Consider the following 18,452-nt stretch of genomic DNA (forward strand, 5'->3'; position numbering starts at 1 on the left):
GACTTTCCAGATCATGCTATACAGTTTGAATCCTAAAATAAAGAGGAACCATTAATGAGGCTGAAACAGAATGAGTCAAATGATGATGATTACCTGAAGTAGAGCAGTGGACACAGGAGAAGTTAATAGAAGATTGGCTTTGGGAAAAAAAAAAAATTAGGAGGTAAGATCCACAAGACACGTGATTTGTTATTATGAAGGCTTGGATCATAGGTGGGATCCCAGAATGGTCTTGACGCTGCTCCTCAGTAAATAGTTTACTTCTGATGGTTATGATGACCAAATGAACCATCAGTCCTTCAAGAGGGAGATCCTTCTGTAACTGGTCTGTAGGGAGAGAACCTCCTGGTCTAGCAGAAGGGCCATTCTTATTTGGCTCATCCCTTTGCAATTTATCCTCCTGGAGATTTTTTTTTTTTTTTAACATACAAAAGGGTCCTTTTGGCCAAAGCTGTGATCTGGGCTCTGATCCATACTTGGTATGACTACTGCCTGTACCACTTCCTACCAGTATGATTTGGGACAAGTTAACCTATGCCTCAACATTCTTCTCTGTAAGATGATAGGAATAATCAAGTTCCAGACAATGTTTGTGAGGATCTCATTAATAAACACATTTATGCCATAGAGTTTAATATAAGCACTCAGTTGTTTTTTATTTTGATTAAAATGAAACAGCATTAGATTATACAAAGAGAACACAGAAGTTCACGTGACTTTAGGATTCTCCTTCTCCACAAGGCTTGTGGTTCTGCCTTAAATGCCTTGATTCATTAGCATTTCACAGCTTAGGGATTGTAGCTTTTTAAAATTTGCTTTTAATTTTTGAAGGAGAAGGTTTGTCAATCATTTCTTGTTCTCACCATGTATAAAATGTTAAGTCAATCTAGAGCTTGTTGATGCCTGGGCACACTTGGAAAATGTTAGTTTATCTTCATTAGGAATCGTTTTCTCCTAAATATTACCCAGTCCCTTTTCCTATGTATAACTTGTCTCTTATGTCTATCTTCTGTCATTTGGCAGAAATGGTTGCAATTCTATGCCTCGTCCACTGTGTAAATAATATTCTCAGAAATCAAAATGATTAGGAATAAGAACAGTTCTTTCAATGATCTTGCTGGAATTTTTCATAGCACCAGTCTTCTAAATAGTATTTACCTCATTGGTCCCTCTTCTTATCAGCTAGAAAGAAGGTGAATGTTTCTATTTCACAAATGTTACAACTGTAGTGAATTCTCCAAATCATGAACTTTCTAAATATTCTTTAGTTTTATGACAGAGAGCTGTAGATATTTAAATCTGAGTTGTATAGTATTATCTACCACAGGAGAAAACCATACACCTTCCTGTTGTCTTCACTTCTTAATTATCTAACCAGTTTGTAGAAAGGGAAATGTTTTCACCTTATAAATCAAGCATTAAAACTAGCATACATTTTCTGTTTAATTTTGTAGAACAAATGTTTTCACTTTGCCTCAACTTAATTATTATTCATTTTGAATACTTGACTTTTATGAGTATGCATCAGGCTCTAGAGAATATAAAGATGAACTTTTCCTATATTCAAGGAACTTAGGACCTACTATTATGATGCAATCCGTCTTCCTCTCCTAACACTTCTGCTAAGGTGTTCATGATCTGCCTTCAGCTTTCTCTTAGAGTTATCACTATTCCCAAAGCCTCTGCAACCCAGCTATATTAAGATGCTCCCATTTCTACAAATGATCCATCTTTTCTAACAATCATACTTTAGAATATGTCTGGGACAATTCTCCACCCGAAAATGCTTTTCGAGCTTCTGTCACATATAAAACACTCTATTAGATGTCCAGTACCAAAAACACATTAGACAAAGCTCCCGACATGGAAATCTGACAAGAAACTCAAAGGTAAATATTCTGTTTTCTAGGTCTGCATAGGAGCAAGTTCCTTACAAAGAATCTAAATAGAAATGGAGGCTTAAGGCAAAGTCAAACTATGTTAGGTTTATAATTTATAAGCAAATCCATGAGAAAAAAAGGAAAGCAGGAATTTCTGGTGCTCAAAGAGATATAGGTATGTACATATCTCTTGATTTCTCTCGAACAGGGGATTGCCAGCTCTGGTCAGCAGGATCCTGGTGTCCACTCATCTGTAGTACAAGAGAACTTCTCAAAGGAAAGACAAGCACTGCCTATTTAATATCTGTCTTTTTCACTGTATTGTAAGCCTGCATGGCATGAGTTATAGCTTGTTTGATTACTACTATGAACCCTGAAGATATTGCCTGACACAGAGTATGCACTCAACACATATTTGATAAGTGATTAGTAGCCAAAGAATCAAAATAATTTGAATTGAAACCCATTTTTTAGACAAAGGGTCCAGGATTCATAGAAAGGCCTTTTGGTGAGAATGTGAGGGTCAGTTTGGAGAACAGCCAGAATTGAAGGTTTGAGCCAGAGCGGTAAGCACCTAATTGGGTACAAATGGAAAGTCAATCTCAAAAGGAAGTCAAGTCCCAGATTCCAGAGGCTTCATGTGACATGTTGGGAAATGGAATTTCATCATGAGGATATTGGTGTCATTCAAGAACATTAAGCCAGATTGCCTGATTGGTCCTTTTAAAAGATGACCTGGAGGAAATAAATGATTATAGAGACAAGATTCAAGGCAGGGATAAGAGTTAGAAGGCTATTATAATCATTTCTGTAGGGAATAGATTTCCTACAGAAGTAGATTTCCTACAAAACTTCCTTTTGTAGGAAACTTTTTTTAACAGTGAGGATACCAGTGTCAAGGAGTAAGGACATATATAAGATTTTGGTTTCAAAGGCTGGGAGTTTGCTAGGAAGGACTCTAGGATCAACCTCAAATGCTGCCTTAGGTGATTTACTGCCATCCACTGAGATGAAAAAGCATGAATTGTGAAGGTGTTTGAGGATGAAAAGAGGATGAGTTTCAATTCTGACCTGTGAGTTTGAGACACCCATGAGATATTTAAGAGAAAATGTCAAGAGGAAAGAGAATATAAAATATGAATGTACGTGCAACTTCTGGGCTGGAGATGAGGAACTGGGAGTTATTAGCATATAAGTGACAACTGAAATCACAGGAAATATCCAGGGAGAGTAGAAAGAATAAGAAGAGAAGGGCTCTGAGAAGTGAACTCGATGTTTAAGGTGCAAGTGAAGAAGCAGAGCCTGCTAAGAAGATTGACAAGAGCCATCACTCTGGCTGGAGGCAAACATACAAAGATGAAACATGAGTATAGATCTTGTGAATAAGTTTTAGAAAATAAAGCCAAAGAAAACTTTAAAATTCAAGTTAATCTTTTCATTCCTAACAGTAGATGTGGAAAATATGTTTAATCACTGCAAAATTACCACTTTTCTGTACAGAGTCACAGAATAGCTTGGTTTGAAAGAAATTTTTAAATTGCTTCATAAAATAATGCCCTTCTTTAAAACCTAAGTGAAATGTACATAGATGTGAATGGCAGAAGAAAACTTAGAGAGTAAAGTTTAAAAAAATGAAATCAAGAGAGAATTCCTAAAATGTTATATCTCATTTATTGCTAACAAGAAACAAGGTTTCTGGGTCAGAGAACAGATAAATTCTTTACTTACAAAACAGTCTTCACATTGGTCCCCCATGCTCCAAGCTCACACAGGGCAACAGAAGAGAAGCCAGATGTGCCCTCCACATACATGAGTTTGTATCACAGGACAGCAGTGGGAAACTAATGCGTCTCAGAGCTTGTGTAGTACAGCTGTGCCTGCTGCCCATATTCCCCCTGGAGACAGAAAGAGCAAGACCTTCACCTTCTAAAGTGAACAAGTTCTCTCTGGGGAGGCAAAGGTCCCCCTGGATTATTATCCTTAGATGGTAAGCAGATGGTTCCAGGGAAGATTTTTCTCAGTCTCTCAGGAGGTCTCTCTCTTTAATTTCCAAGTCTTCATTCAAATATCCTTTAACCCTGTGCTTAGTCGCTGAGTCGTGTCCAACTCTTTGCAACCCCATGCACTGTAGACTGTCAGGCTCCTCTGTCCACAGGGGATTCTCCAGGCAAGAATACTGGAGTGGGTTGCCACGCCCTCCTCCAGGGGAATCTTCCCAACCCAGGGATCGAATCCAGGTCTCCCGCATTGCAGGAGGATTCTTTACCTTCTGAGCCACCAGGGAAACCCTCCTTTAACCCAAATACCAGCAATATTTTTCTCAGGACACCCCGACCAGGTATAAATGCTATTCACATAGCATTGTTTCTCATCATTTATCCGGAGTGCTGGACCCTGAAACAGTCCTGGATAATTATATAGGGGCAGAAGCTAGCATCTCATTTGCAAAATGGAAACCATCCTCTTATGATTTTGCAAGCCCCAGCTGAGAGAATTTGCTAAGAAGGGTTCTAAAGTACAGTAAGTCAATAGCAGAGCTGGAGTCAGTGACCACGTGACGATGGATTTTACATCCTACTGGATCAAACGGGCTGTGATGCCTAGAACAAGGAATGGCATCTCCACTAGATTCAGTAACATCAAAGGATCCTTCGAGCTTGAACAACATATAATCTCTATTCATTGCCAGTCTCGTTAGCGCCAGATAGAATGTGTCACTTTCTCTTCTCTATTCCCACAGCAGTTAGTGTTCATCTCTCAGAGCATTTTTATTATAATTATCTGTTCCTTTCATCCTCATTTTTCCATGCGTGAATACTTGATGGGATAAAATGTCTCTTGAGCACCTAGGACCTGCAGGGCATTGTGTTAAATGTGGTGAGAAATTCCAAGAAAACAGTTATATCTTTAAGAATGCTTATTGTTTAGTATTTTGTACATTTTGAGGTATGGTCCTCAGCCATATAAGTTAAAAGAGAGAGAGATGATTAGCCATCAACAGAAGGCTAGATATTCTCTACTAAAATATGTGTGTCTTTCAAGAGAATGAGAAAAGGAAGATTAATGTTATCTTAGTCTTTGAAGGAAAAGGTGGCATAAAATACAGGGTGGCGGGAAGGAACTGGAGAGAATTAGGTGAGGTTTGATACTGCAAGCTGTTACTCTAATACTCATTACAATGAATCAAAAATCTTATTTTCTTTTTCCTGTATCTTCAATCCTTAGCTATTTTATGCTGAAGCCATGCGTGGGAATGCTTAAGAAGAGTTATCAGGACTTAAAAATAGAAAATAATTTCCTTCTAGTTCAAACTTGATTGTTTTAAATTGTCACTCAAGCAGGCGTCTGAGTGTTGAACCAAATCAAGAACTTCTGAGGTATTTTCTCCCCAAGGAGATTTTAAAAAATACTATCTATTACTTTCAAGAGAATTAATTAACATTTGTAAAGGTCTTTGGTATAAAATGCAATATAAAAAGAATAGAAATATTCTGATGGTACTCATAGAGAAGTAACTTTTTTTTCCTACATGATCATTAGGAAAAAAATGCAGTTGTCTAGACATTTTTAGTGATGTATGTGAAAAAGAAAATGTAATTTATTGTTCAGTTCTTATACAGATATAACCATAGATGTTCATAATGTAGCATTTCAACATGTATTTGACCTTTTCTTGATAAGGATACAAATCTACTTTAAGATTACAAGGGATAAATTTCAATGTTCTCCTTCTATAGCCTGATATCAAAACAGTTCAAAGCTGACATTTTAATCATACTTTAAAAATAATTGCTCATCAAAGTTTAATGTAACAAATATTTTTCTCAAATCAAATGTTTTATCTAATTAGGGAATGTTCAAACAAATATCACACTTTCTACACATGAAATATTAAAATCAGCAATCCATTGATTGCCTGAGTGATTTCCAACTTAGGTTTTATGTACATTTAGGCTATAACAGATACAAAATATTAATGGTGATGCCCACATTCGTCATGACTATGTCCACGGCCACTACTTCCACTCATTTATATGTCATTTGTGTCCAACATGGATAACTCTAGAATAGGCACATGTGTCAAATATGGTAAGTGAAGTCATTGATTTTGTTCAAAGTGTAGCAGTTTTCCCCTATAATGTAGTTTTCTTTTTTATTATGATATCTCTATTTTTTCCAATATAAAATCAGACTGTGGTTTTTTTCCTATATAACATTTTCCTTTTCTTTTTTTAATAGTTCTATTGCAAAGATCAAGGCCTGATGTACTCACAGATTAGCAAAGACTACAAATGACAAGGGCAGGCTAGGAAGGTCGCTTTGATTACAGCTCGTCCCTTATAAGTTCCTTTCGTAAATGTCTTATTTTTGTGTAGAAGTGCTGCCACCTTCATGGAATACATCAGCTTCCTGCCAATAGCTCGTGGTGCTGAAGCCCCCTGAAAAAAATCATCCTGGCCTGGGCTTGACGGATTTGTATGTATGTGCTTGTTTCATACGTTATTTTCTCCTTGTTTCTCTCTTTTCTCCAGTACAGTGCTCTTAATCCACGTGAATCTTGGGACATGTGGCACCCCACGCTGGTGGCTGAAGCTTTGTTTGCTATTGCAAATATATTCAGTTCCCTGCGTCTGATCTCACTGTTCACTGCAAATTCTCACCTGGGGCCTCTGCAGATATCTCTGGGAAGAATGCTCCTGGACATCTTGAAGTTTCTGTTCATCTACTGCCTCGTGCTGCTAGCATTTGCCAATGGCCTAAACCAGTTGTACTTCTATTATGAAGAAACAAAAGGGTTAAGCTGCAAAGGCATACGATGTGAAAAGCAGAATAACGCCTTTTCAACGTAAGTCTCATGGACTTTTCTCTTGGAAATGTTGGTAGAATTTAAAGGCTACTTACATTTTGAAATTGAACCGTGACAAGTGGTTGCAAAGAAACACTGTGCTCAGTGGGGAAAACAGAGATATCTAGTACATCTAAGTTTTAGTAAAATGGTCTTTTCTTTTAAATGAGCTCATATAAAAGATAGCTATGTATACTGTTTTATAAGGGGAAATAGAAATTCCCTGCTGGTTCAGTGGTTAGGGCTCCATGCTTCCATAGCAGGGGCCATGGCTTCAATTCCTGGACAGGGAACTGAAGTATCACATGTCGTGTGGCACCACCAAAAAAAAAAACAAAAAAAAAACCCAACAACAAAAATATTGCTGAGAGAAATTGGAGAAGACCTAAATAAATGGAGGGGCTTCCCTGACACCTCAGTTGGTGAAGAATTCACCTGCAATGCAGGAGACCTGGGTTTGATTCCTGGGTTGGGAAGATCCCCTGGAGAAGGGATAGGCTACCCACTCTAGTATTTTGGGGCTTCCCTTGTGGCTCAGCTGCTAAAGAATCCACCTGCAATGTGGGAGACCTGGGTTTGACCCCTGGGTTGGGAAGATGCCCTGGAGAAGGGATAGGCTACCCACTCCAGTATTCTGGTCTGGAGAATTCCATGGACTGTATAGTCCATGGGGTTGCAAAGAATCAGACACAAGTGAGTGAGTTTCCCTTTCACTTAGAATAAATGGAGAAATATATTTAAAAAATATGAAATGTGGAGTAGAAAGGAACCTGTGTCTAGTGACAGCGTACAAGCACGTTAACAGATAGAATTTATGGAAAACCAGTCATGGAAGAAAATCCAAATGCTTTTCAATCTTTGCTCAGGCATTTTCCAGATACTGAAGTCCCTTCACGTGTCTCTGTTATTCTCAGGTTCCCTAGCCCAAAGTCTAAACGTGGGGAAATAATTCAAACTAGAAACCTCAGGCTAACCTAGGCCATGATTCTGATGTGCATAAAACTCTCTGTGCCCTTACAGCTGATGAGCATCTGGTCTCTTGGTGTCTAATGAGCATCTGAGCATCTTGGTGTCAAGCTTCAGTCAGGCTTGCTGACAGCACACATTCATGGCCACAGTGTTTCAGGCTCACATAGCCCTAATACATGCCTGTGTCTACTTCCTTCCCACTGTGATAAACAGTGAATTAGCAGATGAATTAGGCAGTGAGGTGATCTTCCTCTCCACAGTAATCACGTGAACACATGGTCATTTGGTAGATGCCTTTGAAAGTCAGATGGCCATTCATTGGCCATTCTAGAATTTTATGTAATCTAAAAGAGTGCAGTAATTTCTCCAGTGGGAGGAAATCAGTTACGTCCCATAAACTAAATTACTTTTGGTTAAAATAGTCTTTTTGTCTCAGTTCTGTGTTTGTTTTATCTGTGATCCCAGTATTTAAAACCCCACTTTAATCCATCAACATCTGATTATTTGCACATAAGTTTTCATTGCAGTCTTAGCTGCCTGAAATCCATTCAGAGATAGATCTGATACAAACCACGAATCAAAGAAAACAAAAAGTCATCCCAGCTCCACCTTGTCACTTCATCGCTTTCTCCAGCCTTTTTATTCTCCTGAGCTTAAGCAATTTCTCCAGTCTGACCAGTTTGCCCTGCTTTGTCATCTTCCTCGTGCTCCCTTCTCACCAGTTCAGCAGCGATTCGTTGAAACCCCTTGCTGCAACATCCTGGTGATGAATGGCTTTGGACTGTGTCTCAGTTTTAATATCAGAACTTGTCTTTCTCCACTCACTTATGATCCTAGACTTGGCAATCTGCCCCTGGCAACAAGGATAAGGAATTCACAGTCGTAGACCCCACCAACCTCTCCACTTCTTAGACTCAAATTCTGCCTGTAACAAAGTTCCTGGATGTTGTCTGCCTGCTGATTGGCCTCCTGGATTTCTGATGGAAATAGAGACCCTTTTTCCATGCTCCATCTTTCACAACTCCTAGTTACTCTGTGCTGTGTGCTCCGATATAGACTGCTTGCTAAGACCACCCTGTTGATATTTGCAGTCACATCCTTCTGATTCCATGCTTTGTCTTCCAGAAAAAACTTCCACACAGCCCCTAGAACTGAGTTTCCTCCTCAGGTCTTCTTTAATTCAAGGAACATTTGTGGTTCCAAGTCCCAACCCATTTTCTGACATCTTATGCATTGCCGTTAACAAGGGTTCTACCTAATCCCATCCTAATTTCGGAGAAGGCAATGGCACCCCACTCCAGTACTCTTGCCTGGAAAATCCCATGGATGGAGGAGCCTGGTGGGCTACAGTCCATGGGGTCGCTAAGTGTTGGACATGACTGAGCGACTTCACTTTCACTTTTCACTTTCATGCATTGGAGAAGACAATGGCAACCCACTCCAGTGTTCTTGCCTGGAGAATCCCAGGGATGGGGGAGCCTGGTAGGCTGCCGTCTATGGGGTTGCACAGAGTCAGACATGACTGAAGTGACTTAGCAGCAGCAGCAGCAACAGTATCCTAATTTATGATCCATGAGATTCTCAGAAATCTGCTTGCCCTGTTACTGGTTTTGTGGTAAATGCTAACGTGTGTTGTGTGTGATTGTGTTTAGTTGTTCAGTTATGTCTGATTCTCTGTGACCCCATGGACTATAACCTACCAGGCTCCTCTATCCATGGAATTTTCAAGGCAAGAATACTGGAGTGGGTTGCCATTTCCTTCTCTAGAGGATCTTCCCAACCCAAGGATCAAACTTGCGTCTCCTGCATGTCCTGCATTGACAGATGCTTTACCACTCTGCCACGTGGGAAGCCCCAAATGTTTACATATTGTGAGCTAATTTAAATATGTGTCTAGGAAGAATATGGCTAGAAAACCCGTTGCAAAATATTTGATATAAATTTTCTTCTAAAATCAAACATGTTAAATAACTTGGCTTATGTATTATGTTAGCATATACTGATCAATGATTTTTCTCTATTATCATGAAAAGCAACCAATAAGTGTATATCAGTCAAATATTATAGGTCCAAATCATTCAACACCAGTAAATCAGGTGTTCTACCTGAATTTTCCCCCAGATAGCAGATGGTAAATCTGCAAGCAACAAATTATTTTTGTTCAAAGTTATGAAGAGTAACTAGTATGATTTCTTTTTATTTTGGCCATGCTTCATGGCATGCATGATCATAGTTTCCCAACCGGAAACTGAACCCAGGTTCCCTGCATTGTAAGGTGGGTTCTTAACCCCTGGACCACCAGGGAAGTCCCACAATGATTGTTTTTCAATATTAATCTGCCTTACTAACTATCCTTCGACCCTGTTCAGTATCTCTGCAAAAACTCATCTGATAGATTTGGCCTTATGTGTCTAAGAGACAACTTCTGTATTCAGTTCACACCACTAGCACAGACCTTTCTCCCTAAGATCTGTAAGTCCAACTGTCTTTTGAACAGCTCTTCATGCAAATGTCCTAAACATTGAAACCCAATCAAAGAAATCTCATGAGAGTCTCTCAAAACATTTTTCTTCCTCCTCCTCAACTCCTTTTCTTAGTCAATGCTACCACAACCCATCCAGATACTTAAATCAAAAACTAGATCCCCCCGTCCCCACAGCCTCGCCACGCACAGTCAGTCTGCAAATGTCTACTCCTGCTGTTTTTTATCTCGGGCCCTCTTCCCTTGCTCGCTCGCTCTGCCTAAATCCAAGTTCCTTGGCCCCTGGTGCCCGCCTTCCTTGACATGTCTTCTGTCCCGTTGCCTGCATGATCTTTCTAAACCAAAATCTTGACGCTCTTGTATTTAAAATATCTCAGTAGTTTCTTGTTCCTTATTGGATTCAGTCAGATTTCTTAGCTTGACATACTGAGTTCTCAGTGATCTGCCCCGTTCTCGATTCCCCAATAACACATTACTCTTCAACATTTTCTAATGGGTTAAGCTGTCCCTAAAAAGGTCATACTATTCTCTCATCTCAGAATGCTCTTGTTCTGCCCTCTTACTTAGTGAAGTTTTCTTCTGGATTCCAAAACCCATCTCAGAGGTACCTTTTCTGGATGCCTTTCTGATCCCCTCCTGACTGTGAGCTCCCAGTGGGAACAGACTGTGATCTGCCTTCTGTGTCTCTCCATCCATTTGCCCACCAGCAAGGGGGCCCTTCTCCTACTCCTTTAATGGTTCCAGCTTGTTTTCTCTCTGATGTGGATAGAACTACATGTTGCTAAAAGACACCAAATGTTTGGTCACTGAAAGTAATCTTCATACAATTATAAATCAATAGTCTCTGGGAAAGAAGCTCTCTCTCTTATGAATACAGAGGCATGGACTTCGTGACAGATATTTTCTCACTAAGAAAAAAACCATTAATGTTGATTGGAGCTGCGTTCCTGATAACTGGAACTGGCCAACTGCAGTCATACTTTGTTTTAATATACTTTATTTCTTATAAACTAGGAGTAAAACAAGTCATATGTCTTGTATTAATTTATATTTCCTCATTGGTTTCACCCCAAGAATAGAGGAAAATTCAGCTGTGGAATACATGACTTTTTTTTTTTTTTTTCCCCCACTTGTTCTCTTTCTCTTGTTATAAGTATTTAACTGGGGAGCAAGCTTGTTTTAGGAATTGAGAAATAGCCTCAAGAAGCAAGAGACAAAATATTACTTTTAGGATGGCAATGCTATAGAAGTTGCCAGATTTTAGTCTTTAACCAAGATGTCATACTACTATGCTTTGATTAAGTGTGGCATTATCCTGGAAAGCTTTCTGTGCTTATCTTTCCATAGAATTAGGAAAATATTGTCCCATAATGGCAATCTGAAATGTGATGTAGCTAATGGCTCATCAGTTTATGGGCAATGTTGCTATCAATAATTATGAAAGCAGTTTTAGAAACAATGGTTTTGAAATATTAACTTAGATTGCTTTTTTAATCCATGCAATATGAGAAGAATTAACTAAGAAATACCAGTGTCCTGATACCAGGGTCTTGATTCATCTAAAAGTACATATATTTTGGTTAAGTGGAACTATTCTGCAAATCTTACTTCTGATTCATTCAACTGAAAAAATGAAAATAAAAATAAGAATGAAATTCAGAATTAACCATAAAATTTCATCTTATTTTGAATTTTCTTGTTTTCAAATTTTAATTAAATATGTAAATAAATGTTTTGCCAAAGAGTCTGCTAATATCCTAATGATGAATAGTTCTTATTTAGGTAGAAGAAAATCAGAATTATTCAACCATTACAATCCATTTACTCTCTATCCCTTTTTTATTTGATTATTTAGAAAAGTAACTGCTATGAGATTTATGTGGCAACATTTTATACAATTTATTATATCATTCATGTAACTTTTCTCTGAACTGCTATTGTTAGAGAAAAACCAGTTGAATTATACTTTATATTCACAGTGAGAATGTACGCTATTTAGGAAGAAAGAACAACATCATTTTGCATTGAAGCCAATGACACTGTCATTTATCTTAGAAACTGTCCTTAAAGCTACTGAAAATAAAGAACTCATGGCCTTGGGTCAATTCTGAAAGTTTTCAAAGAATAACTTCTAGTGGCCTTTGTCTGAGGCCAATGAATTATATTGAACTTTCCCTGATATTGTTAGACTCTGACATCTGATAGTCCTTTAAAAGTATGGCAGAAACCAACACAATATTGTAAAGCAATTATCCTCCAATTAAAAATAAATAAAAAAGAAATGGTACAAAAATGAATCACAAAATCTGTGAATAAATCTAAAGTGTCAACTGTATTAAACAATTATATATGCAGTTTAAAAATAGGATGGAATTATAATAAATTATACTTTTTCAAAAATTAAAAAAAATAGTATATATATGGTGAACTCTTCCCAATGTACATCCCAGTTGACAAGACAAGATCTGATTGAGGTTGATCACATTAAAACCTTTAAGATAATTTGCCCCACTGAGAGTCCAACAGCCCTAGCAAAATAATTCAATTAGGAACCATTGCATTTCCTAGCCTATAATTAAAATTTTGTTACACAATTAAACATATGAAATGGTTTATGTAAAAAAAAAATTCAGAAAAGAAATCCTGAACACCAATTAAGGCATCCGTAGTGGGATTATCATGGTTATCCAGATGAGAAATCCATAGATTGCGTCAAGTAATAGGAGTTTGGTACAAGAATCCGGCACAGGATTATATCCATTAGATTCTCTAAGCAAGGGCTGACCTTAGCAAGAGCTGGACCTTGGAATTTTTTACTCTGAGAATCGATATTAACATGACTCAGCTACTCCACATTACTCTCTTCAGGGTTTACTTATTACCTGGCTTATTTATTCTCTATTCTGTTTCTTAGTGTGTGTTGTGTCAAAACTTTGGCTTCCTCATAATTCCAGGGATCCTAGTTCTACATCGTAACTTCTGTCATTTCAGCGCCTTTTAACAACTACCTCATTCTCTTGCTGTTTCTAAGGTAAAACTTTGACCAAGGGGAGATCTGATAGTTTAAACTCATCTTTGCACGTCAACCCATACCACAGTCCACTGGCCTCACGTGAATTTGCTCTCCTTGGAGCACTTGACCACTGAAATCCTGCCTCCTTAGTCACCATGCCAGGCATAAGATACTTTTTGCTTTTGTTTTCACAATGTAATTACAGTCTTGTTTTAACCATTTCTCAAAGACTCTTAAGAGTTCTATTGTCTTTTATTATATTAAGGTGTTATAATGATCCTACTGAAATAGTTCTTCATTTGAGTTCAGACACTTTTCATCTTTTTCCATTTTGGGAGTAAATTTAAAAAAAATTTTTTAATGCTCCCTGAAATATTAAAAAATAGCAAATTTGATTATCTGAGCATTCAGAGACATCTTGTCATCTTACAGGATTTACTCTAACTTTAATTGTAAATGTGGAAATCCATAGTGATAATACTATTTTAGTCCTTTTATAATCAAAAAGGAAAAATCAGGTAAAAGTACTTATATTTTTCAAAGACTAAGCCTAAGGATCTATAATTTATCAACTGTCACTCAGTGCCCTGGGACAGAGGTTTGCAAATTTGTTATAAAAAGGACAGGTGGTACATATTTTAGGTTTTGTAGGCCATCTGTTCTCTGTTGCAATCAGTCACCTCTGCCATCGTAACAGAAAAGAAACTGTAGACAGCGGATAAATGAGTTGGTGTGGGTATGCTTCAATAAAACTTTATTTATGCACATTGAAATGTGAATTCATTTAAAATTTTCACATGTCATGAAATATCACTCTTCTTTTGATTTTTTTCTGACCATTTGAAAAAGTAAAAACAATTCTTAACTCAAGACCATACAGAAACAGGCTACAGGTCTGATTTGTCATCTCTAGTCCAGGAAACTAAATAGCTTTCAAAGCTCTAGGGAAAATTAGGTACACATGTGTGCAGTATAAGGAAACAGTATTCTTGGATTCTTTTTATTAAGCTTATTTTAAATTAATCAAATATAAACTAATAGTCATCATAGTCTATCTTCCAATCTTACTGTATAATGGTTCTATTAGTATACTTATTAGTGTCATTTTGTCTTTATTCCAGGTTATTTGAGACACTCCAGTCCCTGTTTTGGTCAATATTTGGGCTCATCAACTTATATGTGACCAATGTCAAAGCACAGCATGAATTCACCGAATTTGTTGGTGCCACCATGTTTGGGACATACAACGTCATCTCTCTGGTTGTCCTGCTTAACATGTTAATAGCTATGATGAATAATTCTTACCAACTTATTGCTGTAAGTTGAATCACTCCCCTCGTAGAATGTGTTGTTAGCTATACTCCACCCTATTATAATTGGTAATACAATCTGTAACTGCTATGAATGAAACAAATCAGAATTATAAATGGTCAATATGATGTGTATAAGCACTATTACTATACTTGGCTATATACTAATTTAATTTTTCATATTACATGTGATTATACTAAATCTAACCTGCGAGGCAATCATTGGCTATGGCAAGCAGTAGATGAGGTATGGGCTATGAACAGGCAACTCATCTCTATATAATGCCTTTTGGGTTTTGCATTGTCTCTGACCGTCTAATCTACAGTCTTCATAAAAGCAAACTCATACCAGCTTTGCAAGGTACAAGTGCTAGCCCAGAGAGGAGTCTGAATGAAAAAGCACAGGATTTTGTTTCTTAAAGCCCAGAAAAAAGTCACTGAGGAGTAACACTGAATGCTGCAGCAGAATATACAATACCATATGTGTTTATTTGAAACTCTAGAGTGCAAACAGCCTAGCTTATTTATTCATTCATTCAATAAAATCTTATTGAGCTCTTATTCTGTTGCCAGGTATGGTCCTAGGAACTAGAAATATTGCAATGAATAAGAACAACAAAGCCCTTTATCCCTTCGAACTTGCATACTAGTGATCTGTCTGTGGCCATTAGAAACAGTGACAGAACAAATCTATATTGGAATATATATCTTAAGACTTAAATATATATCTTAAGACTTTCATATGTATACTTTAGACAAATAGCATCTTATAAGAATAATTATAGGTTGCCCATTTACTCCATAAATAACTGCAATTATATTGCATCTTTGAATCTATTGCTAATTCTCTGGGATGTCATTATTGTTATTTTGAGAAACAGCACTCCTAATTTTAATTAAACTCTCTTTATGGAAGCAAGATGCCTGTCACAGATGAAAAACTGCCTAAGACGTTAAGAATAAATGAATTTTATTTATGGATTCCAAGACTGAAGCATTCCCACTGAATATACTTAGGCCCAGGGCTCTCCAGGTGGTGCAGTGGTAAAGAATCCACCTGCCAATGGAGGAGATGCAGGAGACGTGGGTTTGAACCCTGGATTGGGAAGACCCCCTGGAGAAGGATATGGTAACTCCAGTATTCTTGCCTGGGAAATCCAATGGACAGAGGAGCCTGGAGGGCTGTAGTCCATGAGGTTGCAGACAGTCAGACAAAACTTAGCGACTAAGCAATAACAATGGGAAGATGAGTAGCAGAGGTGACTTTAGTCATCACTAGCCTGGAACTTTCTACCTTCAGTTTTGCCAATCACTAGATGGTTTAATATTGTTACAGACCGTTTCAGAATCCCAAGCCTTGAACTGAGGAAGAGTCTGCTTTGTGACCGCAGTAACAGAACATAATGAGGTCAGGATAATCATTAACTTGTGACTCCCTGGAAATGAGAAGGAGCAGAAGCTACTCACAGGCCAACATTTCACCAGTGGGACTGCCTTTTTATGACCCTAAGCCAATTTTACTCATTTCCATTCTCCATGGCTACAGCAAACAGTATCTACTTCCCTTCATTAATGCTTGTTTAGAAAGATAGGGAAGGAGATAGAAATGGGAGAGAAGAGACAAAGGGAGGGAAGCTACGGCTTCTGTGGATCTATCTATCCATTCATCCAATCAGATGTCTGCTAAGAAACAATGAAGACCATGCATTTTCTAGACATGGGAAGCCCGTTGAAAGCACTATCTGTCCAGTGTCTAGACTAAAATCCACATTATTCAGAGTAGAAATGTATGCACTCATCAGCACACAGCAATTTAAGAATATTAGAATGAAGTATAGTCTAATTTTTCCTACTTTAAAACTCGAGGGTTTTTAAAATAATATTGGATTGGCCAAAAAGTTCATTCAGATTTTTCCATGGCATCATGCGAGAAAACCCTAGCAAACTTTTTGGCCAACCCAATATTAACGGGTTAAGATGATCTATTTTGAATTTGTATGTATGCCCAGTTTCTGCCACCTCCTACTTTCCAGATTTTCTGCTTAAATAAGATTTGTGGCTAATTTAAGAGGAGACTGACTGCCCCATATCTAATTGCCACAAATGTTCCTAAGTTTTTCCAGGCAATTAACAAAGTGGAATCATTAATAAACAATCAGGGAGAATGCCTCAGGCTTGTGGGTGGTCACTAGACATACTCTTGTCTGGTACTATTTGGCCAAGGTTATGTCAAGGTTCAATGCTGTGTCAAAGGCCTGTTGTACATTTGAGGAACTGCTGAGTTTATGCCTGTTGCCTAAAGGTGGACAAGATTTATTCAAATGGAAACATATCAAGTAAGACTTTTCCTGAAAACAACAGAAGTATGAGCCGTGAGCATCTACCTAGGCAAGGTGTCAAGGCCTTGGGAAGACATAAAGCCCTGCTTGAGGCTAGAATGTAATGAAACTGAGCTAACGTAAGCCTACAAGCATGAGAAATGAAGATTCATCTTCAGGTCATTCATCTCCAGTCTCTTTAACATGGAATCGTTTTAGCTGTCTGTTTCCTGGAAGAGGGAAGGATGAAAACTGACAAGAGAGTTGTGACTCCTTTTTAGGCTAAGCCATTGTCTAAAGTGTTTAGATGACTATCTCTGGGAGTCAGCCTTGTTTTTATAGGTAATTTAATTAATGTTCCAAGAGCCACTCCAAAGTCAGGCTACAGGCTCTCTGTGAGGTTTATCTCACCTTATTAAGAAACCTGTCAGCATTGTCATTTTCTCCTGTTCAGGACCATGCGGATATAGAATGGAAATTTGCTAGAACAAAGCTTTGGATGAGTTATTTTGAAGAAGGAGGTACCCTTCCTACCCCCTTCAATGTCATCCCGAGCCCCAAGTCTCTCTGGTACCTGATCAAATGGATATGGACACACCTGTGCAAGAAAAAGATGAGAAGAAAGCCAGAAAGTTTTGGAACGATAGGGGTAAGACCACAGGCTGTTGGTATCACTGTTATGTGTGTGCACTTGAGTATGTTTGCATTCTTTACTGAATATGTTTGCATTTTAGCCTTTTTATTCTCATTGGTTGCATTCAGTAGACATCTATTCCATAGTTATTGTGTCTAAGGGGCTTCCCTGGTGGCTCAGCAGTAAAGAATCTGCCTGCAATACAGGAGACACAGGGACACAAGTCCAATCCCTGGGTCAGGGAAGATCCCCTGAGTAGGAAATGACAACCCACTCCAGTATTCTTGCCTGGGAAATCCCATGGACAGAGGAGCCTCACAGGCTATGGTCCGTGGGGTCCCAAAGAGTTGGACATGACTGAGTGACTAAAAATAACAACATTATGTCTCAGAAACTGCCTGATTAACTATGGTTCACTATGGTTTAACAAACCCAGTTCCTCCACTGAGGGTGGTCACATTGTACATAGGCTTTTCCTAGACCCAACAGTCAAGGTTTGGGAAACTTGCCCATCAATTTCTAGTTCTATTCAGAATTATAACCTCGGGTTACTTTCAGCATGACTGATTCATTGTTTTATCTCTGGATTATAAGGGAATTGTCTGTTTCAATCCCCTCATATTCTCACTGCCTAACAGACACCCCTGCACAGAACACAGAATGTTTGACAAAAAGTTCTCATTTCAGTGACTGAACAACTATTATAACTTAAAAATGCTGTGCCATATTCAAGTGCAGTTATTTCAGAATCCATTCAATTGCTCAACATTTTGCGTCTACCCCAAGTTATATTCAATACCAGGAAGTTGTGTTTGTAAAAAATATTAAGACTATGCACAGCCAAGCCCCTGTTATACTGGAAGATTATACTTCCCTAAGGATATTTCTTTCATATTGGAAAGCAAGAGCTCAAACAACTCCAACAGAAAAGGCATGGATTTAAACTTTTCCAACCAAACCACTGACATAAGTCATTCTTCATTTCTTTCTCACTCAAGTT

At 38.1% G+C, this 18,452-nt stretch overlaps 1 protein-coding gene across 6 annotated transcripts in view; it reads left to right on the forward strand.

Annotated features, from left to right (window-relative positions):
* TRPC4 (transient receptor potential cation channel subfamily C member 4) overlaps positions 1–18,452 on the forward strand; it is a 206,198-nt gene that overhangs the window by 174,822 nt on the left and 12,924 nt on the right. For all 6 annotated transcript variants that reach the window (XM_027557363.1, XM_027557362.1, XM_027557364.1 and 3 more), the window contains 3 exons: positions 6,413–6,726; positions 14,312–14,507; positions 17,273–17,467. In XM_027557363.1, the coding sequence (XP_027413164.1) occupies positions 6,413–6,726; positions 14,312–14,507; positions 17,273–17,467 (705 nt within the window). The remainder of the gene's footprint in view (positions 1–6,412; positions 6,727–14,311; positions 14,508–17,272; positions 17,468–18,452) is intronic.

This window comes from Bos indicus x Bos taurus, chromosome 12 (assembly GCF_003369695.1).
Source record: "Bos indicus x Bos taurus breed Angus x Brahman F1 hybrid chromosome 12, Bos_hybrid_MaternalHap_v2.0, whole genome shotgun sequence".
Classification (NCBI taxonomy): domain Eukaryota; kingdom Metazoa; phylum Chordata; class Mammalia; order Artiodactyla; family Bovidae; genus Bos; species Bos indicus x Bos taurus.